This window comes from Balaenoptera musculus, chromosome 11 (assembly GCF_009873245.2).
Source record: "Balaenoptera musculus isolate JJ_BM4_2016_0621 chromosome 11, mBalMus1.pri.v3, whole genome shotgun sequence".
Lineage (NCBI taxonomy): Eukaryota > Metazoa > Chordata > Mammalia > Artiodactyla > Balaenopteridae > Balaenoptera > Balaenoptera musculus.
The window spans coordinates 24,352,570-24,378,137 of NC_045795.1; the positions used below are offsets into that span (position 1 = coordinate 24,352,570).

The window sequence follows — 25,568 nt, forward strand, 5'->3', positions numbered from 1 at the left end:
GACAATGTTACTTTGATATATAACCCTTTGTCTCAAAAATTTATGTAACTGTGCTTTGACCTCTAATGGTTGGAACAGTCCTCAGAGGTATCTGAAAGACTATTTCTCAGGTTATAATCATCAGTTTGGCTGGAATAAAATTCTCTTTCTTAGATTGACTATTGATTAGTTATTTTTCCATCAACAGTTTATATCCTTGCAGTTTGTTTTCAGTTTTTATGTATCACCTTTTTAAACTGTTGATTTAAATTTTTTATTACATAAAATATTTGAATGTGCCTCAAGTTAAAACTATTAAAAAGACATAATAGGAAAAGTCCGGCTTTCATCTCTGTCCTATTTAACCTATTCCTTTCTTTTGCCTTATAGGCAACCATTTAAAAAATCCTTCCATTATTTCTATTTACAAACAAAACCAGATGAAAGATAGATGATAGATAGAAAAATAGATAAACAGATAAAATGAATGGTGTATCTATATATTCCTATTCTCCTCCTCTATCTTATTAAACAAAATGTTGTGTACTATACACACAGCCCTGTACATACTGAAAGGGCATTTTGGATATTATTCCACAGCAGGTTATTCTCATTTTTTCCTCCAGCTGCAGAGTATTTCACTGTTTGGATGTACATCAGTGAATTTATATAATCCCTTTTCTTTCCCAGAACTGTCCCTGATTTCTGCTAAGATAAGGTCCATTAAGGATTTTCCTGTAACAGACAGTAAGTTTACTGCACAATCTGGAGGGTCTCAGAAATGTACCTTTTCCAATAGTTTTGGCTTTGTCCTGAAGGCCTTCTGAACCCTATTTATGGGGAAGAATGCATCTCAGCCAAAGAGCCAGCATGCCACTGCCTTTTATCTGAGAGACAGTAAAAGACTGAAGTGTTGAAGCCCACCATTAGTCTAATAAAAGAGGAGTTCAAGAAGTACCCAGGATTAGATATTTTCTTCAAAAAAACAAACAAAAAAAAAAACAGGGAAAAAGAGAAAAAAGAACATGATTACAAAAATTGTCAGGGCATCACATCCTTACAAGTCACCTGTATTTCTTATATTTTTTGCCCCTTTCTGTATCCCATGGTGTGAAGAAACTTGCATGCTTGTCTTTGAGAATGCAAAGATGTAGGAGACAACCATGAAATGGGTTCAACAAGGTTTTTATTCTAGTTCAGGAAAACATTCCTAATTAGAGGATACAGAAAACCCAAGAAAAAAACAGGGAAGGAAGCAAGGAAATCTTTCAGATCCCCAAGTGACCAAATTTCAGTAATGTTAATGAAAACCATTATTGTTATATGATGCAATTCTCCTTTTTTCTTTTCTTTCTACTTCCTTCCTTGGAACTGTATGAAGCAGATGATTTTCATCCATATTTATTTGAGAAAGACTTTAAACAGAAAAGTGGGCAGAAGATGAGTTCAGATGCACAGGAGGCAGTAAAGGTTAAAAACAAAAGGGACCAGGAAAACATGAAGATCAGGTACTGCGATCAATACTGGGGACTTCCAGGTCAAGGGCAGGGGCTGAGGAAGCCAGCACGAAGGACGCTTTCTGCAGGGTCACTCGACCAGGAGCAAACCAGATCCTGAGAAGTGCTATCGTTGTGGAAGCATTACAGCAAAGCGGGAAACATGTTCATGCTGCGAAGAAGCCGGGACAGAAGGTTTCTGCTTGAGTGTCACCACCCTCCCTTCAGCTCAGGAGTCCTGCAAAAGACAGAGGAGAGGGTTGTTTCCAGATCTAACTCTGCAAGCAGTTTTTTCCTCCTCTTTCAGGGTCTCATGTTAAAGCATTGAATTAAGAAGGAAAATAAATTCTTAAGTCTCCCTGAGCCAAAGTTACTTCAGAGCACAGGCCTTCTGTTTAGTGGAGAGAAGAAGCTTCAGTGGAAACTGCCTGATCCAAAGTCAGATCCAAGGTCTTTCCCATTATTTCTGTCACCTGTCTTGTCACCTCTACCATCTGTTCTAGGGAGACTAAGTATGTCTCTAAAAGAGAGTTAAAGAGCATTACCTGTTGGCTGAAGTCCAGAGTGTCCTGGGAAAGAGAAGGGAAGATATATACTTAAAATATATGGAGGTTAATCTGTCCCCAGACACAATGGTCCCAACCCCCGACCCCCACCTCACATTCCCCTAATACCACAACCTAATCACACGATGCCAGGGCAGGGAGGAGAGCAGACACTGAGAGCTGGTAAGCTACGAAGCTTCTGTCACACAAATCCAGTATAACTTCATCAGTCTTAGTGTCTCTTCCTGCATTTGCCCCAGGATCTCCACCCAAAATCTCCAAGCATGTTAACATTTTTCTTATCTCTGCAGGCCATCACCTCTTACATTTTAACCGTAGCTAACCATGGACTGTCAATTTCTGGATTTTCAGGAAATTTGAGGTCAACTAAGCAAAGAAAGACTTTACACAGGGTCATTGATATACAGAGAACTAACTGAGCAAAGTCATATTTCTTCCCCCAGAAGTCTGTGGGGAGGCTCAGCTGCCAACAGGTTCCTTACCTTTCTGATTCCTGAAGTAGATGAACAGCCCCACCCCAAGGAAGAGCAGACCCAGAACAAAGCCTCCGATTCCACTCATCATCTTGCTCTGAGCAGATTCAGACTGTGCCCCTGAGAAAAGAAGCTAGTTTTAGTGATATTTTACCCCAGTTCTTACTTCTCTAATTGAGACTCTGAGATTCAGAACTGTGACAATGGGGGAAAAAAGCCTGCCCTGGAAGAAATAGAATAATTGGCCATTTCTGGAAAAGAGGTTTAAGAATCACACTAAGTAGATACACACTGAGAATTAAACTCATTTAAATATCACAGTCTTGACATAAGGCCACTACTTCAACATCTTAAGGGTGAAGTGCCAGGAACTCAATGAGGTTAAGTAGGTTGCCTAGGGTGGCAGAGCTAATAAAAGGCAGAGCTGAGGTTGGACTCCCTTCATGTCAGGAAGGTCCCTACATCGTAGAGGACACACCTCTTCTCAGATCACAATGAACAACTCAGAGCAACAATGTCAGAAGTACCAGCCCAGCCTGAAGAAGGGGACTGGTGCCCAGGGCCAAAGAGGTGTCCATGACCTGAGATAAGATGGAAGGCTCAAAACAGGGACACCTCTTTTCTGCTTGTCAGGCATAACTGCCTTCTCAGGGGGTATAGGTCTTTGTACAAACTATCACAGGATATCTAAAAATATCAGAGGATCTCTATCACAGGATATTCACATGACTACCCTCCTAACCTAAGCTGAAGGATAGGAGAGAATAGAGCAAATGAACATATGCTGTGGGGAGAGGAGAAACCTGACACTCAGGGGTAAGCAAGCCCCCTCCATGGTGGGTGAGGAACTTATGAGGCCAGAAAGCGTCTCACTCCATTCCACTGTGAGAGGGCTCGTCCGGCTGGGGTGCTCCACATGGCAGGTGTAGACCTCTCCACTCTGAGGGACTGTTTCAAGCATCACCATGGTCTGGAAGGTCCAGTCCCCATTAGGAATCAGGCCTGTGGACACCACCCCAGCCTCCTCTTCCTGGCCGTTCCGGAACCACCTGACTTCAATGTGGCCTGGATAGAAACCATTCACAGAGCAGACCAGGAGGTTGTGGAGCTGCAGGGGCTGTGTCTTTGCAGGATACACAGTCACTGTAGGCGCCACTAGGAGAGAAAATGGTAGAGGGGATAAGTGAGGGAGACAGAGTAAGTCTCGTTGGTTGCCTGCCTTTCTGCATCCACTCTCCAGTCCCAGACTGCAGCCTTGGGCAGGTCTCCCTCAAAGGTGGCCATGTGGCCCAACTTTAGGAGTTAGTACCATGATCCTTAATTTAACCCTTACCGCATGGACCCATTAGATTTTATAGATGCTGAGGATACTTGTGTGTCTTTTTTTCCCATTGCATGAAACAGTTATTTATTGTTGACATGTTTACAAATCTTTGCAAGGCATTTAATTAGAAGTGTCATTTCTGAATTCATGTTGCATGGGTTCAGATCCAGGCTCTGTCTCTCACAGATTCATCCCAGGAGAATTTTTCCATTCCTCTGTGTCTCATCTTTCTCACCTATAAAAAGGAATAATAATTCTAATTCACCTCGTAGGGTTATGTGAGGATTAATGAACCTGAAGTATATAAAATTGTAACTGGAATTTAGCCTTCAGTATATCAGAGCTATTTATTACCCTTGTTTTATTTGAAAGAATATATGATTCAAAGCAGTGTGGATAAATTAGCGAGGCGGGGGGCTGTGTGGAGACAGAGGATGAAATCCTGGGAAAGCTGTCTCCAGGCACTCACACCTTAGAACACCTCAGAAAAGGTTCTGCCCCAGGAAGAAGGAAAGACGCAAGTGAATCTCTAACTCTGAGTTGAATTCCAAAAAACCCATGAGTCCTGAAGGAGAAGGAAAGAAGGAAGAAAAGTCATTATTTAAAAAAACATTTTCTTATAATTAAACTCGGCTAATCAATCCCTCTCCTTTGCAAAACAAGTGAATTTACTACTGGAATTGTTATCAGTTCGCAATTGTCTCTCTTTTTAAGCTGACACATAAGTTCAGGCAAGGGTCTGGGACTCATTAAATATGTGTGCTTAGCGCCTGAGACAATCTGACAGTATCAGCCTTAATAAACACAATTTTTTTTAAATGATGGAGAAACTTGGTGAAAAACATTTTTACAATACTCTAAAATGGTAAGTTTAAAATTGATGGTAAATCTTTCCTAACAATTTTGCAGTTTATTTTATTAAGTAAAATGTTTAAATTTCTATCATGGAAAATAATAAACTGAATCAAGATATAAACCTCGAACTGGACAGAAAGCTGAATCAAATATCAGCAGAGTTAATTTTGCTGCATAGAGAATCTATATCACTGAGAAAAACACCAGGACCCCAGAAATAATAGAGAATAAATAATAGTTAGAGCAGTAACAAGGGGCCAATAAATATGTGAGAGATATTCAAGAACTTTAGGAATCAAAGAAATATAAATTTAAAATAAAAAATGTTAACTTTTAAACTGAGTACTTGGCACTATATATCTTTGAAAAAAGATCTGATAAAGGAGATTGTGAGGTGAATTGTTACACTTATAAAAAGAAATATTATGTAACTACTCGAATACTATTAGCGTTATAAAAATAGTAACATCAGTGTGTTAACATAATTATAATTCAAAAGGTGATTACACACTCATCTCAACTATGTAAAAATATATAGGCTAAGGGAAAAAAAAAAAAAAGGCGAAAAATTTAGACCTAGAAGAAGTCTCAGGAAGATCAGAGGTGCCTCAGAGGCTCCCCTGCCCGCACCTGTCAAAAAGTAGTCTGACACCTTTTTCTCCGTGAAGTGCTCCTGCACACAGACAGACGCGGCACACTTATTTCTGGGGTGTCAGGAGTCAGAGGGTGTGTGCCCAGAGCACGCTGTGACTCTTCTCCTCACAGGCTCCCAATCCTTTCACTTTCCTCACCTCTCCTCCCCCAAACCTTCCCCCAACCACAGACACCTTGAAGTCCCTCCCGCATCTCTAACCGCCCACCCCAGTGGGGGTTTCCTCCCCTCCCCTCCCCCTCCCCCTCCCCTCCCCCACAGGGACCACCAAGGACGCCCGGAGCCTCCCTCCTGCACCCCTCCCGCCACACCTCCCCTCCCTCCCGGGCCTCCGCACACCACACACGCTCTGTCCCCTCTCACTGTCACTGACAAAATCACACACTGTCTCCAGACAACAGGAACCCGCCTAACTCGTACTTGCTCGCAGTCCTACACACCCCCCGCCCCCCGAACGCAGTCTCCTCTGTCCCCGTCTCTGTGTCTCCCTGTCTCTGTGTCTGTCTCAAACACACACCCACATGCACTGCGCCCCCGCCCGCTGGCCGCCCAGCCCCGCGCTCACCTCGCCGCTGCACCGTGAAGCTCTCCACAGCCCCGTAGTTGTGTCTGCAGTACGTGTCCACCTTGGCCCGTCTCTGCTCCAGGATGTCCTTCTGGCTGTTCCAGTACTCGGCGTCCGGCCGGCCCAGCTCGGTCACCGCCCGGTACTCGCCCACGTCGCTGTCGAAGCGCACGTACTCCTCCCGGTTATAGATGTGTCTGACCACGTACCGCACGCGCTCCGTGCCGTTGGTGAAGTAACAGTAGCTCTTAAACTGGTACAGGAAATCCTCTGCGGGAGACACCGCCGCTCAGTCAGGCCTCAGCCCCACGCGGCAGCCGACATTACATTTGTTGAAAATCTTGGTCCCACTGAAATTTATATTTTTTAAGAATCTGGACCCACTGAAGAGCTGTTTTTCCAGGAAAATTAATTTGTTCAGGACCCAGGCTTATTTATTTCTTTGCTTGCCAACCAATTGCAAAGTCATAGTTTATCCTTCACATCATCGTATTTCTTAATTTCTCTGCCTCTGGTCCACTACTTATCTGTAGTAGTAAATTACAGCCACAGACATCTTATTCCTGTTCGTGCCTCAACGATTTCATTTTCTAACTTTGTCTCCTAGTTCCAACAATACAAGTAGGCATCAAATTACCACCCTTGGCCAGATGTAGAACTTGTTTCTGTAGTCAAGTCTCCTCAGGGGAGAGAAGGGGAGAAACTAAGAAGAAGATGATATTCTCATATAGACAGTTTACAAAAAACTGAGCAGGTCCCCAGACTTTAAGTAGAGACCATCACCTAGAAATGATGGCGGAAAGAAGGGTACTCTGGGTCAGACCAGGTCTATTTTACTATTCAGAAATTCTCAAGTATCTTATCGACACATGACACCAACGTTACAAAATTAAAAAGTGTGAAGTTACTGTTCACTGTAGCTTGTATGGTTAGCACTGTTTGTCCAGTTCTCGTCCCCAACTTAAGGTTGCCAGATTTAGCAAATAAAAATACAGGATTCCCAGTGAAATTTCGATTTTGATAAATTACTGTTGTTTATCAGAACTTCAGATTTAACTGAGCATCCTGTATTTAATTTGGCAACCTTAGCCCAACTTGCTAATGTAGCCTCAGAAGGAGGAGGATATTTAATACTTCTTCTTTGTATTCTTTAACACATGCCCATGGCAGGCTGCAGGAAGTGTGAACACATATGGACTTTTCAACTAATAAATGCAGAATGAATGTAAATGTCTCTTTTTTTGTAAATGTCTCTTTTTTGTCAACAACAACAAAAAAGATACATTTACATCTTATTTTTTATTTTATTATTTTATTTATTTAACTTTTTATTTTATATAAGAGTATATAGCCGATTAACAATTTGTGATAGTTTCAGGTGCACAGCAAAGAGACTCAGCCCTACATATACATGTATCCTTTCTCCCCCAAACGCCTCTCCCATCCAGGCTGCCACATAACATTGAGCAGAGTTCCCTGTGCTATACAGTAGGTATGTCTCTTTTGTATTGGATCTAGCAGCCCTTGCAGCGCCCCTCCACACACACACACACACACACACACACACGCCCAAGACACACACTGTGCATATGAACATCAGAAATTTTGTCAGTAATTCAGACACAATCAAACCACTATCCGCTAATGGGGGTTAGAATCCCAAGCTGTAGAATCAGAACTTCTGAATTTGAACATGAGCTCTTCTACTTAGGTCAGTTTTAGCATCCATGAGCCTTTTTTCTTGATCTCCAAAACAGATCTGATGATAGTATATCCCTCACAGTATATTTTTAAGTGTGAAATTAAAGAGTGGCACTTCCTAGTGCTGATCATATAATAAATACTCAATAAATATATTGACATTTTTATTTTTATAACCCTATGAAAGCAAGCTCACAAGATCTTTCTATTCCTTAACTTCCTAAAGCAAGTAATATCTTCATCATCATTTGGCAATTGTCTTCAATTAATATAATCACTAATTACCATTTTGAGCAAATAAGAGCAGAACATTTTATATATAATAATGTGGTATATATAAATCTAACACAAAAGGGGTATGCTGACTTAGAAGAAAGGGAATTTCTATATACTCAGACTTGATAATATAATCTAAGTTCTAGAACTAACAATGTGGCACTGGGTAAATAACTCAAACTCTTTGAATTTTAGATTCCATAGATATACATGTTTTTTGTTTTTTGGATTTTTTTTAACACCTTTCTTGGAATATAATTGCTTTACAATGTTGTGTTAATCTCTGCTGTATAACAAAGTGAATCAGCTATATGTATACATATATCCCCATATCCCCTCCCTCTTGCGTCTCCCTCCCACCCTCCCTATCCCACCCCTCTAGGTGGTCACAAAGCACAGAGCTGATCTCCCTGTGCTATGCAGCTGCTTCCTACTAGCTATCTATTTTACATTTGGTAGTGTATATATGTCCATGCCACTCTCTCACTTCATCCCAACTTACCCTTCCCCTGCCCCGTGTCCTCAAGTCCATTCTCTACATCTGCGTCTTTATTCCTGTCCTGCCCCTAGGTTCATAAGAAGCATTTTTTTTTTTTTTAGATTCCATATATGGGCATTAGCATACGGTATTTGTTTTTCTCTTTCTGACTTACTTCACTCTGTATGACAGACTCTAGGTCCATCCACCTCACTACAAATAACTCAATTTCGTTTCTTTTATGGCTGAGTAATGTTCTATTGTATATATGTGCCACATCTTCTTTATCCATTCATCTGTCGATGGACGCTTAGGTTGCTTCCATGTGATATATATGTCTTTAATTGCTACAGATATGATAGGATAGTTATAAGAATTACATACTGAAATTTATAGGCCTGGTACAGAGTAGCTGTAAAATGTTATGAGGCTCCACGTTGACAGAAGCCAGATTTGTTTGGTGTGTTACTCCAACATTACCGCCTAAGGTAAAATAACTGGTGTATTCTAGGACATGAATAAATACTGGCTGTATTAATTAATGTTTTTTTGCATAACCTTGGCATTCAAGGGCACTCTAATGCTTCCTTGCTGATGACTAACTAAACACGTCTGATTCTCAGGTTTTCCCAGCTTCTCATCGGGCTCTTATTTTTATACTTTAGGTCCAGCTGATTCCCTTATGCTAGAGCACAGTCTGTCCCTGAGGTCAGCTAGTCAAAAGAGTCATCTGTAATCCATTCTTCAGTTCTTCAGCTCCCATTCTCTCCGCAAACGGTCCAATCTAGCTCCTGTCTTGTATACTCCACTGACAGCAAATGCCAGGTCCACCATACCCAGTGCTCACTTCTCTGTCATGTTTTCTCATTTCACCCACCTCTTTGTCATACTCACCACAAATCGCCACTCTCTCCATCCTTGAAAAATCTAAGTTCCCTCACTCTCTGCATCACATTCTCTTGGTTTTTGTCACTATCCCTGGTACTCCTTCCCACTCCCCTTTGCTGACTTACTGACCCTGGCCCTCTCTTTGCCTTCTACTACACACTCCCACACTCCTTCTTTATGTGCAACCTCTTCTACTTTCCTGAAATTTAACACAGTTGTCAATGACTGCAACATATATGTCTCCAGCCCTGGTCTCCCCCTGAATTTGTCTCATAAATTCAGTTGGCCTCTTGACAGCTCCACAAAAATGTCAAAAAATCATTTTAAACTTAAACAAAACTTTTATTCCTAACCACCCACCTCAAAGTTTTTCCTCCCATAGTCTTCCTTACCTCAATAAGCAGCACCATTATGTTTATTCCAGTAATTCAAGACAAAATCCTGAGGGATAAGCTTAATTTTCTACCCCTTCCTAATATAATTTATTAACAAGTCATACAAATATCTATTTCAAATCTGTTGCCTTTCTCTTTATTACTGTCTTTGTCACTACTACACTAAATCAGGCCACAAGCACGTCTTCCCTGGAGAATTCTACCGTGATCCTAAAAGGTCTCCCTGATGAATCCGTACAATCCAATCTCCACATGGTAGCTAGAATTGTTTTTTTAATAAACATAAACTGACACTCCTTGTAACCCCTCAGTAGCTTCACATATCTTTTTCAATAAAATTCAAAAATCTTACCTTAGCCATCAGGGCCAAAATGATTTGGCTCCTGATTTCCTCTCCGATCTCATTTTATTCCACGTGCTAACTTGCTTGCTCTGTTTCAGCCACTCTAGCCTTTTTCTGTCCCTTAAACACAGCAAATATCTTTCCACACTTTGTTCTTTCCCTGTTCCCTTGCACCCTTTACATAACTGCCTCCTTCTCATCACTCATGTTTCAACTAAAGGTCACTTTCTCAGGGAGACCTCCCTAGCCACTTGAACCAACGTCAAGTGAATCCCATTTTCTCTGTCCCATAGCCCTGATACATTTTTTTCAGAGCACTTACTGCTCTTTGAAATGTTTTTCTTTGTTAATTGGGTTGTTATCTTTCTCTCCTGTCATTAGGTAAGTTCCATGATAATTGAGACTTTTCTAGCTTTTATTCATATAGAATTCTGAGTCTAGACAGAGCCTAGTATATAATAGCTGCTCAAATAAACATTTGTGGTCTAAATGAATGAACTCATGGTTTGGGGAATTGATTATTGTGAGGATCTTGGAAAGCAAGAAGGGGCTCCAGCTCCAACACTCTTTTATTCTGCTGACACATTATATCCCTTCCACTTTCTGTGACAAATTCAGACAAACGTCCTCTTTCTTCTTCTACTAGTTGTAAGAGGCATTCACAGGAAAGAAAAAGGTGATTTTAAGCAAGAGGGAAAATTTCATAAGTTTAACTCATCCAATGGATCTATTATAGTGCTGGGGTCTGTGCAAACGTTGGGGACTTTCAGTAATGCTGATGACATAGCTGGGGAAAAATAGGGACAAACTTGAAGGAGAGGTAACCAAACATGGCTAATTAAGGAACATAGACAGCACAATGGATGAACCTATAATTTATCCTCTACTAGTTGAATCTCTTCTCATATGCTCGGGCCAAAGAACGGGGAGATGTAGGAGAAACTGATCATCTAGAAAGGTTCAAAATAGATTCACAGTGAACACTAACCTGTGTCAGGTTTTCAGAAGATGTCCTAAGTTCTTTAAGGCATCAAAGAACACCCCGTGGATGCTCCTGATCTAAAGAGTCATTTCAAGTACTAAGGATTACTAAGAGTCGTTTCAGCTCCAGGGTGCTTTACCCAGGAGAAAGAGAGAGAAAACGAATCCCAACTTCTGTCAGAGAACCTCCAGGGCAGGGATACAGGCATTTTAAACATTGGGGTTCAGGAGAAAGAAAAGATATGGGGGAAGACCCTTTGATACATTCTCACATATTAGAGAGAGGCACCAACATCACAGGTCTTCTTGAGGATATAACACAGGATCTTCTAGGAGGGATCTTTCTAATTCCTTGCGATTTCCCATAAAATTCTCAGAGAAACTTTCCCTTTTCCTGGCATAACTCAACATAATAAAGGGAAATGCCAAATGGGGAGTTATCTTTATTTCTAAATCCTCTTAAGACAATGAAAGAATGGGATGCAAGGCTAGGGAGGTTTTATTGGAGGAGAATTGAGAAAAATAAATGTCTTATACATATGGAAGTCCCTGATGCAGCTCTCATAGAGAGGACAAATATCTAGACACCTTTTGTTGTGGAAAGAATTGGGGATCCCTATGGTAAAGATAGCTGGTCACTGAAGAATATATCACAATTTTTAAGGGACATGGCCTGGACACAGTGACAAAACTAAGTACCTTCCTTCCCCCACCCCATGATAGCTCACCATCCAAGGTATACACTTACGTTGGGTCTCCCTGGCCCAGGCCAGGGGAGGGCTCAGCACCATCAGTATCACTGTCAGAGCTGCCATCCAGGAGCCTCCGGAGAAATACAGAGACACCATGCTGGAGAACAGGAGAGGACAGGGTGTGAGGGGAGCAGGCAAGCCCCACTCAAATGGGTACTGTGACCCTCCTCCACCCAAGTGACACCAACCAAGGAATTCAGTATTTGCTCCTGGATTGGATGATCCCGGTGTTAGAGAACCAATCAGCATCACAGACGAGAAGCATCATCAGTGACTGGTCAGAGATTCAGTAGGAAGGTCCTCTTCTGAAGCTTAGAATTTCCTCCACTAAAAAGATTTGTTTTTTTTTAAAGGGAATTCACTGGATTTTTTTTAAAAGGAATTCCTTTATTTTTATTTATTTTTATTCATTTATTATTATTATTTTTTTGGCTGTGTTGGGTCTTCGTTTCTGTGCGAGGGCTTTCTCTAGTTGCGGCAAGCGGGGGCCACTCTTCATCGCGGTGCGCGGGCCTCTCACTATCGTGGCCTCTCTTGTTGCGGAGCACAGGCTCCAGACGCGTAGGCTCAGTAGTTGTGGCACACGGGCTTAGTTGCTCTGTGGCATGTGGGATCTTCCCAGACCAGGGCTCGAACCCGTGTCCCCTGCATTCGTAGGCAGATTCTCAACCACTGCGCCACCAGGGAAGCCCCCTAAAAGGATTGTTTTAATTTAGTGCTTTAGAGGTTTGATCCAGCTGCATCTGAAACATTTTAACTGGGCCTCTATTGTGAGCCAGCTCCATGCTGGTCAGTGATGTGTCACACGTTTGAGCCTTTTACAAGCATTCATTCCTCTCTGCTTGAGACAAAGCTATTTTGACAAATGTATGTGTGATTGTGTTTAGGAGTTGAGTTCCTGGAGAGAAAATGATTGCAAGTTAATCATTTAACTTGGAGACCTTTAATCTGGTCCTTATTGCACCGTAACCTAGTGTTGTAGATTTGGGGAAGTTACTTAACCTCTACAGTTGAAACGAAGGCACTGTGATCTTGCAGTTATTTCAATACTGAAAGATTCTGTGGACTCCTCAAGGAACAGCATCCCCTGGTAACGGATGATGTGACAGAATTATAGCTGTTGATTGGAGAATAGTCTGTACCTCCTTACAGGTCGAGATGTCCCTGATAAACTAAAGGAAATTTAAAGTTAGTCAATAATTTAACCTGAGTGAAAAGGTTTTTCAGGTCTGTCTTCCGGTGCTGTCACTGAGTTTAGTGGCACCTCCAGAAAACACTTAGAGAAAGGGCTTAGAGGAGACAATTTATGTAGAATGGAGGGTCTTGAAGATACCTTTGTAGAGCACATAATGTAACAAGGTGGGAAGGCCAACTGTCCAAAGCAAAATGTGCAGGGGGCTGAGAGGTGGATAAAGGACTCAAAGTCACCCTTTGGCACAGCAACTCTGCCTTAGAATAACAAATATTTTATGTGAAAATGTGTTCAACCCCTTACTTCTGCGTTCCATTTTGATTTCCACATTTTATTGGGGATGTGTCTCCTTATTATTCAACATCTTTTGCTTTATTCTAAGAAAAGATATAAGAAGACCTTGCTAATGAATACATTACAGAATGTTCAGGAAATAGAACACTTTGGAAAAGCTATGAGTTGCATCCTTTGATATAATCATATAATTTAACATGTAATTCTATTTTTAGATAAATATTACACATTAATGTAAATGTAATATCTCAGATTTAGAATGGAATTCAAAAGTCAACTATCATCCTGAAATTCTGCATTAATTCATGCTCCACTGCAGTTCTTATAAGCAGCCCTTCTTTATGTACCTCAATAGTTCTTGTAACAGTACCAACCATGGCACAATAAAAATTACTAAAATTTATTGAACAAATTTAAGCATTTTACTTTCTACCATGAATTAATTATACAAGGGCTTTTTTATACATCTTTTAAAAATTTAATTCTCACATCATCTCAGTGATTTAAGTACACTTTCATTCCTACAGATAGAGATAATAAAATGATGGGAGGAAGATAAACAGCTTTTGCAAGGATGCAAAGCTGGTAAATGGTACACTCCAGATTGAGCAAGTTATATGTGATTCCAAACCCCACAAGCTCGGACATTACACCATACCAACTCACATTCAATTTCTGAAGAGAATAGTGTCCCTTATATTGAATCTATTTTTGTCACTTTAATGCAGAGATATGCGTATCAATAAAACTACTCCTTTTAATGAATGACAGCATTTGATATAAATTGAAGCAGCTACTTGTAACAATTCTAGTTACTTAAAAGACTCCTTTCATCAGCATTGTTAATCTCCTCTGGAAATAACAAAATTTGCATTGATCTTATGTAATGATACCCACAGCTCCCCACAAGTCTCCTTCTTATTGAAGACAACAGAGGCCTTAAAATTCCTCAATCCAATCTATTGTTCTCAATCATTATTTCAGACTTCTCAGCATAATGTAATGCAAGTTTGAACATTTTTGAATAGACTATAAATAGTATGTCCCTTATTTTGGAAAAATATATTTCTATTAATATGGAAAGTTCAACATTTCTTAGAGAGGTTGGGTAAAAGTCACCATTGTTTCTGGATTTGAGAAGAATCTATGTCCCTAAATGCCAACAATAATTAGTACTATTGGAAGTTGTGCAGTTGCAACCATGGGAAAGAATATCATGTTGAATTTGACAAACGGAAAATCATAATTTACTCAGAATTCACTACTTGTGACATGGTACTCAGGGAAAGCCAAGCTAAGGTTCACCATATATCACAGGATAATAGGAATGGCAAAAAAAAAGTAGTTCTATATCAAGAACATACTGAAATATAGTAAAAGAGAACACTATCAAAACTTGTTTAGATAAATTTCACATACAATTTACAAATCATACAATTTTAAAAAGAATGAGTCAATGACTATGACCTAAATTCTGTATGTTGTATACATTTATGAGTAACAAAAATGTGCTGTCTTAAATATTATATATCTCACACTTTTCTGCAATACTGATTCAACGTAAGGACAGTTCGGGTGAAATAATGCAGCGACTGTCACCAAAGTTGCTTTGGTGACAACTGTATCGTACAGGTGATCTCAAGGCAGAGCTTCTTCCCTGAAAGCAAGAGAAGAAATTCTGCACAACTCTTGTATGTAAAACAAGTGTCAAATAAAGGCCTATTTCCTGAGTAAAAGGCAGTTAAATTGGTTTTTGGAAGAAAATGTTTCTTGGTACTAAAGTTCTAATCTCTGTTCTTGAGGCATGAGAGCATAGTCTTGCTTTTAGGAAAAATAAATCACAACACTATTAGGAACAATCAAGTGACATCAGATGCACAGAATTTTGTTGAACAACAGGCAGGTTGAAATTTGTAGCATTATGGGATGTCTTGAGTCCTACCAATTGTCACAGAGTGGGAAGCCTGAAAGGTCACAATACACCTGGGGAAAATGGGCTCTTAGATATCAGCAAGCCATTTAGTATAGAATGTCTCTCTCTTGTCCGAGTAGTCTGGATATATTCTCTGTAATTTTCAGAAGCTACCACCACTAATCTGGAACTTAGTGAGAAGCAGGTCAGTGGTCCCTTTATCTAAGGAAAAAATATTAATAATAAGAAATGAATAAACAGGTCCAATTTTTTCTTACCATGAAAGACATGTATCCTCAACAGAAGACTGTGCCATTTACAGGCCCTATCATCCCTCTGCAGGCTTGGTAAGACCCTTTCCAGTTAGATCTCAGGGATCTCCTCCATTAGTAACTTTGGATGGAGCCAGTATTTACACCATGGTGCTATCTAAGTCAGTTGACAGGATTTCTTTAACTTCCCAATGTCATTCTTTGATTCAACTTACCTGTGTTTTATAAAACTTTAAAACAGCACTTAAAAAAAACCCAGAATGTTTGCAATTGAGTCGTCACAGATAGACGACTGGAATTTTCATAGGCCCATCCTTTAATGTTGTATGTAGGAAGAGTTTTAGTTTTCTTTCTCTTTGATCTAGATCTTGTGTTAATTGTGTGTAGCCACCTCTTTATCCAGTACAAATACTGGCCAGATTATTTTTCAAACTTTCACTTTGCTTTTCCACTGGCAACTACCTAGTGATTCCAGGTGTGTGTCTGAATGTTGTCTGCTTTATTCAAAATATATTAAAAAAATCTTTCAACAGTTCTTCTGCTATTGGTCCATTCTTATAGATAAACAAGTTTCTACCCTCAAAAAGTAAACTTACTAGTAATTATTCTTCACAGTGAGAGAAGGAGCTACTCCTCTGTATTGACATCTCTTTCTACATTGTGTGCCTGTCAAATGAATCAGTTCTTTCAATATTGTAGACCAATTTTGAGAATATTGAAGCATATGACCCCTCACAAATTGTGCTAGCATCCATATTTATGCGAGATAAAATAGGAAAGCTTGTTGCTATTACACATCCACCTAGAGATGCTAAAGATAATCTGGGTGTAAAAATGGCCTATCAGCCTCTATAGTTCAGAATATGGGACCTGGTCTTAAAACACAAAAACAAAACAAAGCAAAACAAAAACTTTCAGAGGAGAAAGGAGTATGGTCATGTGTTTAAATAAAAACAAAGGGGCCAGTAATAAAAAAAATTATCTACACCATGGCTACATTATTAACCAGAGGAAAAAAGCTATCTAATTACCAAAGCAGAAGATAGCACAATGACTATGAGCAATAATCAGCTTCTCCAGAAATGAGAAATACTTGCTGCTTTATGAATTGTAAGGTATGAAAACACAAAGGCCTAACAAGAATTAGTCCTACAGAAATTGGTTCTGCTTCCTAGGCAAAATACATAGTTGTTAGTTTATTTTCCACTCCGAACAGGAGTTAAACACGAAAATCTTTTAACCATTAACATTTTCTTCAATGCTATTGCTGTTATTAACTACAGTATCTCTAATTTGACCATAGTAGTTTCACCTATAATTCTTTTTTTTTTAACATCTTTATGGAGTATAATGCTTTACAATGGGGTGTTAGTTTCTGCTTTATAACAAAGTGAATCAGCTATACATATACATATAACCCTATATCTCCCTCCCTCTTGCGTCGCCCTCCCATCCTCCCTATCCCACCCCTCTAGGTGGTCACAAAGCACAGAGCCTGATCTCCCTGTGCTATGCGGTGCTTCCCACTAGCTATCTATTTATATTGGTAGTATATATAAGTCCATGCACTCTCTCACTTCATCCCAGCTTACCCTTCCCACCTCCGTGTCCTCAACTCCATTCTCAACATCTGCGGCTTTATTTCCTGTCCTGCCCCTAGAGTTCTTCCAAACCATTTTTTTTTTTTTTTTAGATTCCATATATATGTGTTAGCATACAGTATTTGTTTTTCTCTTTCTGACTTACTTCAGTCTGTAGGACAGTCTCTAGGTCCATCCACCTCACTACAAATAATTCAATTTCTTTTCTTTTTATGGCTGAGTAATATTCCATTGTATATATGTGCCACACTTTCTTTATCCATTCATCTGTCGATGGACAATTAGCTTGCTTCCACGTCCTGGCTATTGTAAGTAGAGCTGCAATGAACATTGTGGTACATGTCTCTTTTTGAATTATGGTTTTCTCTGGGTATATGCCCAGTAGTGGGATTGCTGGGTCGTATGGTTAGTTCTATTTTTAGTTTTTTAAGGAACCTCCATACTGTTCTCCATAGTGGCCATATCAATTTTCATTCCCACCAACAGTGCAAGTGGGTTCCCTTTTCTCCACACCCTCTCCAGCATTTATTGTTTGTACATTTTTTGATGATGGCCATTCTGACTGGTGTGAGGTGATACCTCATTGTAGTTTTGATTTGCATTTCTCTAATGATTAGTGATGTTGAGCATCCTTTCATGTGTTTGTTGGCAATCGTATATCTTCTTTGGAGAAATGTCTATTTAGGTCTTCTGCCCATTTTTGGATTGGGTTGTTTGTTTGATATTGAGCTGCATGAGCTGCTTGTATATTTTGGAGATTAATCCTTTGTCAGTTGCTTCATTTGCAAATATTTTCTCCCATTCTGAGGGCTGTCTTTTCGTCTTGTTCATGGTTTCCTTTGCTGTGCAAAAGCTTTGAAGTTTCATTAGGTCCCATTTGTTTATTTTTGTTTTTATTTCCATTTTTCTAGGAGGTGGGTCATAAAGGATCTTGCTGTGATTTATGTCATAGAGTGTTCTGCCTATGTTTTCCTCTAAGAGTTTGATAGTGTCTGGCCTTCCATTTAGGTCTTTAATCCATTTTGAGTTTATTTTTGAGTGTGGTGTTAGGGAGTGTTCTAATTTCATTCTTTTACATGTAGCTGTCCAGTTTTCCCAGCATCACTTATTGAAGAGGCTGTCGTTTTTCCATTGTATATTCTTGCATCCTTTGTCAAAAATAAGGTGACCATATCTGCGTGGGTTATCTCTGGGCTTTCTATCCTGTTCCATTGATCTATAGTTCTGTTTTTGTACCAGGACCACACTGTCTTGATTACTGTAACTTTGTAGTATAGTCTGAAGTCTGGGAGCCTGATTCCTCCAGCTTTGTTTTTCTTTCTTAAGATTGCTTTGGCTATTCGGGGTCTTTTGTGTTTCCATACAAATTGTGAAATTTTTTGTTCTAGTTCTGTGAACAATGCCATTGGCAGTTTGATAGGGATTGCATTGAATCTGTAGCTTGCTATGGGTAGTATAGTCATTTTCACAAAGTTAATTCTTCTAATCCAGGAACGTGGTATCTCTCTCCATCTGTTTGTATCATTTTTAATTTCTTTCATCAATCAGTGTCATAGTTTTCTGCATACAGGTCTTTTGTCTCCTTAGGTAGGTTTATTCCTAGGTATTTTATTCTTTTTGTTGCAATGGTAAATGGGAGTGTTTCCTTAATTTCTCTTTCAGATTTTTCATCATTAGTGTATAGGAATGCAAGAGATTTCTGTGCATTAATTTCATATCCTGCTACTTTACCAAATTCATTGATTAGCTCTCGTAGTTTTCTGGTAACATCTTTAGGAGTCTGTATGTATAGTATCATGTCATCTGCAAACAGTGACAGTTTTACTTCTTCTTTTCCAATTTGGATTCCTTTTATTTCTTTTTCTTCTCTGATTGCCATGGCTAAAACTTCCAAAACTATGTTGAGTAATAGTGGTGAGAGTGGACAACCTTGTCTTGTTCCTGATCTTAGAAGAAATGGTTTCAGTTTTTCACCATTGAGAATGATGTTGGCTGTGGGTTTGTCATATATGGCCTTCATTATGTTGAGGTAAGTTCCCTCTCTGCCTACTTTCTGGAGGGTTTTTATCATAAATGGCTGTTGAATTTTGTCAAAAGCTTTTTCTGCATCTATTAAGATGATCATATGGTTTTTCTCCTTCAATTTGTTAATATGGATTATCACATTGATTGATTTGCATATATTGAAGAATCCTCGCATTTCTGAGATAAACCCCACTTGATCATGGTGTGTGATCCTTTTAATGTGCTGTTGGATTCTATTTGCTAGTATTCTGTTGAGGATTTTCACATCTATGTTCATCAGTGGTATTGGCCTGTAGTTTTCTTTCTTTGTGACATATCTACTGGCTTTGGTATCAGGGTGTTGTTGGCCTTGTAGAATGAGTTTGGGAGTGTTCCTCCCTCTGCTATATTTTGGAAGAGCTTGAGAAGGATGGGTGTTAGCTCTTCTCTAAATATTTGATAGAATTCACCTGGGAAGCCATCTGGTCCTGGGCTTTTGTTTGTTGGAAGATTTTTCATCACAGTCTCAATTTCAGTGCTTGTGATTGGTCTGTTGATATTTTCTATTTCTTCCTGGTTCAGTCTCGGAAGGTTGTGCTTTGCTAAGAATTTGTCCATTTCTTCAGGTTGTCCATTTTATTGGTATATAGTTGCTTGTAGTAATCTCTCATGATCCTTTGTATTTCTGCCCCGTCAACTGTTAGTTCTCCTTTTTCATTTCTAATTCTACTGATTTGAGTCTTCTCCCTTTCTTTCTCGATGAGTCTGGCTAATGGTTTATCAATTTTGTTTATCTTCTCAAAGAACCAGCTTTTAGTTTTATTGATCTTTGCGATTGTTTCCTTCATTTCTTTTTCATTTATTTCTGATCTGATCTTTATGAGTTCTTTCCTTCTGCTAACTTTGGGGGTTTTTTGTTTTTCTTTCTCTAATTGCTTTAGGTGTAAGCTTAGGTTGTTTATTTGAGATGATTCTTATTTCTTGATTCACCTATAATTTTATAGCCATGTTACTTCAGACTACAAAAATGGAACTTCCTGTTATGCTCCTCTATGGACAATTCACTGAAGTTTTTGCCTGGATCAGCTTCTAAGGGAACCTGTATTTTCCCTGTCTATTAGTTAATGATAGAAGCACTAACATGATAAAGATTTGAACTGTTAAGTAAGTTGTAAAATTCTAGTTTCAAGAATGTTCAAGTAGGCAAAAAAAAACAAAAAACAAAAAACGTTGGTACTAACTTGTGACATTCGGGAATCTTTGGCACAACTCTGGCAGATCAGTGTTATGATATCACCTGTGAAGTCCAAATAGAAACTTCTTGGAATAATGAAGAGATGTTCTCAGACTCTCCACAGGTTTCCTAACCAAGAAGTGTTGGAAATTGTGGCTGTACAAACTTACCAAAAATAAAATCAGGAAATTTGGCACAATTCAGGCTGATCTCTTGGGGCACAAACTGATCATGACAATCCTCTCTGTAGTAGACCTCAAGTTTATAATTTACACCTAGGTAGAAACTCAGAAACTTTCGAGAATTGCAGTCTGATATAGTCTCCAGAGAGTTCAGTGACAATGTTCTTGAAATGCAAAACTTCAAATATCTTCATGTCCCTGTTACCTTTGTGAGAGATGCATCGAGTTCCACTAGAAAGCAGGTTTCTGTCATTTAGTCCTTAAGGTGTTTTCTAAGGGTCTCTGCATGAGTTTAACAGAGTAAACATCAGCTTGCCATATACCCTAATCAGAACAATGAAAAACATCCTTGGTAGGTATATCATTATCCCTTACTGTGCCCTAAATATTATCCCCAAAACCACACCCAAAAAAAGATTTCTAATATGGACAGCAGGATAGTAATAAAGGGTTTCCTGTGTTAAGAAGCCTTATATAAAAGGAAATCCTTTGGGTAAATCCATCAAGACGCACCTCTGGTCTCAGCTCCCATGGAAAGTCTGAAGTTGAGAGTTGTCTTCAGGAATCATCTTCAATTTCTTTTTCCACCTAAAACATGTAGCTCTGCAGATCATATATTTTAATAATATTTATGTTATAAAACTACCCCAGAGGAACTGGGCCACAATGTTCTCATCTTTTTACAATGGTAGATGTGGTCAAATGAAAAGAAACAGCCATTAAACTCAAAGGCAGTTTTGTTACCGTTAATCATTATAGCAGCATCCTCCAAACAGGGGCCACGAGCCATCCAGTGGCAATGAAAAGCCTTCTATAGCCCTAAAGCCATATACAATAGCCATTAGACAGAAGGTGCAGAACTCCCCTGTGGTAACCATGGTAGCCATCAGCTGGTGATAGGTCAATTGTTTCTCTAGTAAAAACCATAAATAGATTGTTTTCTTAATTTCTCTTACTGATAGTTTGTTATTAGTATAAAAATGCAATATATTTGTGTGTATTGATTTTGTATCCTGCCACTGTACTGAATTTACTTATTAATTCTAACAATTTTTGGTGGTGTCTTTAGCGATTTCTATATATAAAATTATGTCATCTGCAAATAGTGAGTGTTACTTTCCTTTCCTATTTGGATGACTTTTTTTTCCTGGCCTAATTGCTCTGGCTAAGACTTCCAGTACTATGTTGAATAAAAGTGGTGACTATCGGCATTCTTGTTTTGTTTCTGCCCCTAGAGGACAAACTCTCAGATTTTCACCATTGAATATGATGTTAGCTGTGGGCTTGTCATATATGGCCTTTATTCTGTGAAGGTACGTTCCTTCTATTCCCGCTTTGTTAAGAGTTTTTATCATAAATGGATGTTGAATTTCGCCCAATACCTTTTCTGCATCTATTGAGACTATCAGTTAATCATCATCTACCTCTCCCAGTCTGGAAGAAGTAGCTTTGGGTAGGAGATGAAGTTTATGGTTCAACCTTATCCTAGCTCTTGGCTGTCTCTCAAACCTTTGTGATTTCTAAACAGCCTATTATATTTTTACAGCTCTCAGTAGTTGAGGGTGTGCCAAGTCCTACCAGTGTCCCAGTGGGGGGATCTGAATCAGCACCTAGATTCAGACCGATTGGAAGTCAGACCCTCAGGTAGCAGCTTTAAAGTATGCAATAATATATAGTCCTGTAGGACCACAAGCTAAGCTCTGCTGGCCATCAGACCAGGTGAACTGGAGGTGTCTCCTGAGCAACAGTCACAAAAATCAGGCTCCCTTTCTGGGAGATCTGTAGCAAGGCAGAGGAAGAGTGCAAAGATGGCATCCCCAGGCCTACATTCCCTGAGAGCACATCCATAACCTCTAGATGGGGACCAAGCCTGAAGCTTGCCCCTAAGGCTGAAGGTCCAGGATAAGAAAATAGGCCTTTTCCATAAAAAGGCTGGGGTACGTTTCAGTCTGGCGTGTGTGTACTGCCCTGGGGGTGGTAGCCCCTCAAGAACTGTCTCTGATTGTTACAGTCCCATAGGAACCTGGAACACAAGTCCCCCTAGCAGAGCCAAGAGATGAAAGGGTGTCTCCTGAGTTACAGCTACAAAAGCCAGGGAACCAGATGAGAAACCAGAGCACCAGACATGTGTAAGAGCTCCCCTCCAAGAGATACTGGCACTCTGGAGTGTGGCAGAGGAAGAGTGCAAGATAGTGCCTGAGTTTTGAGGTCCTTGGAAAGGTCTACAGTTAGCCCTTTGATGTGTGTTTAATTTAAAAACCCTGCCCCTCAGGCCAAAGCCATGATGATAAACATACAGGCTTCTTTCACATAAAGACTCAGCTCCTGAGTCTGTTGCCTCTTGCTGTGCCCTGAGGGTGGGAGCTGGTTAAGAAATCTCTCTGTTGGTTACCGTCCTGTGGGACCTGTGAGCATAAGCCCTGATGGCCACCAGAGCCAGACAACGTAGAGGTGTTTCCTGGCCATAGTTGTACAAACTGGAGCACCAGACGTGTGTAAGAGCTCCCCTCGGGAGATACTGGCACTATGGAGAGTGGCAGAGGCAGGGCATGACGATGGCACTTCCTGAGGGAAAATATATATATGGTGCCCTACCAGCTTTAGCAAGGCAGAGGGAGAGCTCAACAATGGTGCTGGCCCATGCTTCTGTCCCCAAGAGTAACCCAACAGGCTTCTGCACCTCCAGCCAAAGCCTTAAGATATGTGACCACCTAGAGGGGTGGGATAGGGAGTGTGGGAGGGAGACGCAAGAGGAAGGGGATATGGGGATATACGTATACATATAGCTGATTCACTTTGTTATACAGCAGAAACTAACACACCATTGTAAAGCAATTATACTCCAATAAAGATGTTAAAAAAAAAAAAGATTAGCAATAAATCTTTTTCAGTAAAGTCTGGGCCCTTTTGAAATGACTGCGTCTGTGTTAGACCCTGGCCACGTGAACCTGTGCATAAGCCCTTTAAGGGTGTCTTCTCAGTTTGCCACTGCCCCACAGGTCTTGTTGGTTCTCAAAGCCAGATGTTTTGGAGGATTGTCTGTCAGGTACAGGTCCTAAAAGTTGGATGCCTTATTGAGGTACGAACACTTTGCTTCTCAGAAAGAAGCTCTAGGCCTGTGGGTTCCCTCCCTATTACGGTTGCTGTGTCAGGGTTGGGGTTTATGGCGAGACCTTGTCTCAGCCTCTCCTACCCACCTCCATGTGGCCCTTTTCTTGTCTGCAACGTGAAGTAGCTGCTCAGCTAGTTTTCAGGTCTTTTTCAGAGGAAACTGTTTCATATGGAGCGGTAGATTCGGTGTGTTCATGGGAGGTGAGTTCAGGGTCTTCCTACATGGGCATCGTGGACTGCCTCAGCATTTTTTTTTCATGAAAGGTCCCAAGAGAACTGGAAATATTTTTGTGAATACTAGGGCAGATAAAAGAAGGTAAGTGTAGAAAAGGGAGATAGAGAAGAAACATTTCTTTAAATGCAAATGTTTGGGAGAAGGAATAGGACCTGGGGAAAAAGCTGAGCATTGTGTTCTGTGACCAAGAGCACAGATGGTTCACAGGAAGTAGCACATGTGAGCCACAGAAGGACAATAAGATATGGAGAGTGAACCAAGATGGTGCCATGGGCCAGGATTACTAAAGTCTAGTCAAGAAAAGAAGAAATACCTCAGCAGCAGCATTAAATAGGGATAGTGAATAATGGGAAAACACTGGGACAAGGCTACTGATTCCCACAGGATATTCTAGGAAAGCTCCTGACCAGAGGCCCAAAATAAGCACATGGCTAACACTAGCCCCTTTGCACTTCATGGACTCTAGCATTTGGTACAGGAGAATGAGGAGATGAGAGATCAATCTCAAGAGGGTCTGAAATAGGTAATTCTATAAAATATCAGAATACAGTTTTGATGAGACCTTCTGTGGATATATTGAGGACTGGGAGAAAGTAGAATAAAGGACATTCAAAAGACCCAAAGAGTAAGCATCCAGAAAATCTTTTGTGATTAATAATAAACTATGAAATAAGGCGCACAGAGTATCATCTGGGACATGATCCTGGGACTGGTTCACCCTTGGTCACTAGTCAGTTCATCCTCTCATTTTCTAGGAAGAAATAGTTATCTGTGTCTATGTAGGAGAAATTGTTGGAGCCACATGCTAGGGATGAAAAGATATATATGATTTAGATCGTACTTTTAAGGAAACTAGAACCCACAATAAAGATAGAAATATAAAATTAAAGTAAAACAATGTTACAAGACCTACAGTAGAAACATCTATAAAAAAAAAACAATCAAAACACAAATTGATACAACAAAATAATTAAAACCAAGTAAAAACATAATTTACAATAACAAGGAAGCATTTGTAGAGACGTGAGTTCTGGAGGAAGTGAGACTTAGAACATAGAGGAAGGGGTTATGTTTCGGGTTGTTTAGAGACATCTGGGGAATAGGAACCACAGTGAAATCATATGTGTAGGAGGGAGGGAGTGGTCAGGAGGCAGTAGATGGTGAAGAGTCCTTTTTGACAGAATTGTAATCCTACCTAAATAATGTTGGGCAATATGAGAGAGTGGATATGCAGAGTTAAACTATGCTAGGTAAGTCATTGTAAAAATGGTAAAATTACATCTTTTAGAAAGATGGGAATGAGGTTAGAAAAAAATATTAACTAGGAAAACTTTCAGCAACCCAAGGTTAGTTATGAGGGGTTGGGCAAAGAGATTACTGTGATGACAGTAGGAATAAACAATATAGGACTCCTAGACATGTATAATATAAAAAACTGATATTTGATGAATAAGGGAGGAACATGAGATCTTTTAGAAGTATCTTTTCTTTCCTTTTGGAGATAGAAAGATCATCCCTTTTATCAGCCTGGGAGTTGGTTCTTTCCTTCTGAGTGAGACATTTTGGAGAAAGAAAGAGAAAGAGAAAGATTTGCTGGAAAAACCACATCCTTCCTCAGATAACTGTTTGGGTTTTTTTTTCCCCTATAACCAATAGGGATAAAGAATGAGGCAGCATCACTTATCTCCAGCAGATACATCTGACCAGAAGGTCTTATTTAAAGTCTTGGGTAGAAATCAGGAAAGGACAGAATGACTAAGTTAGATATTGATAATAAAAGCCAAAAATATCCTTTAGTGGAATGAAT

The 25,568-nt window shown here is 39.9% G+C and overlaps 1 protein-coding gene across 1 annotated transcript; it reads right to left on the reverse strand.

Annotated features, from left to right (window-relative positions):
- Positions 1 to 1,148: 1,148 nt before the first annotated feature.
- Positions 1,149 to 11,913, reverse strand: LOC118903935 (DLA class II histocompatibility antigen, DR-1 beta chain-like). Its single transcript, XM_036869496.1, has 6 exons — positions 11,721 to 11,913; positions 5,911 to 6,180; positions 3,388 to 3,669; positions 2,524 to 2,634; positions 2,021 to 2,044; positions 1,149 to 1,713 (listed from the first exon to the last, which is right to left on the reverse strand). Exons 1-6 carry the CDS (start codon positions 11,818 to 11,820, stop codon positions 1,700 to 1,702), a joined length of 801 nt encoding a protein of 266 aa, XP_036725391.1. The 5' UTR covers positions 11,821 to 11,913; the 3' UTR covers positions 1,149 to 1,699.
- Between the last annotated feature and the right edge of the window lie 13,655 nt (positions 11,914 to 25,568).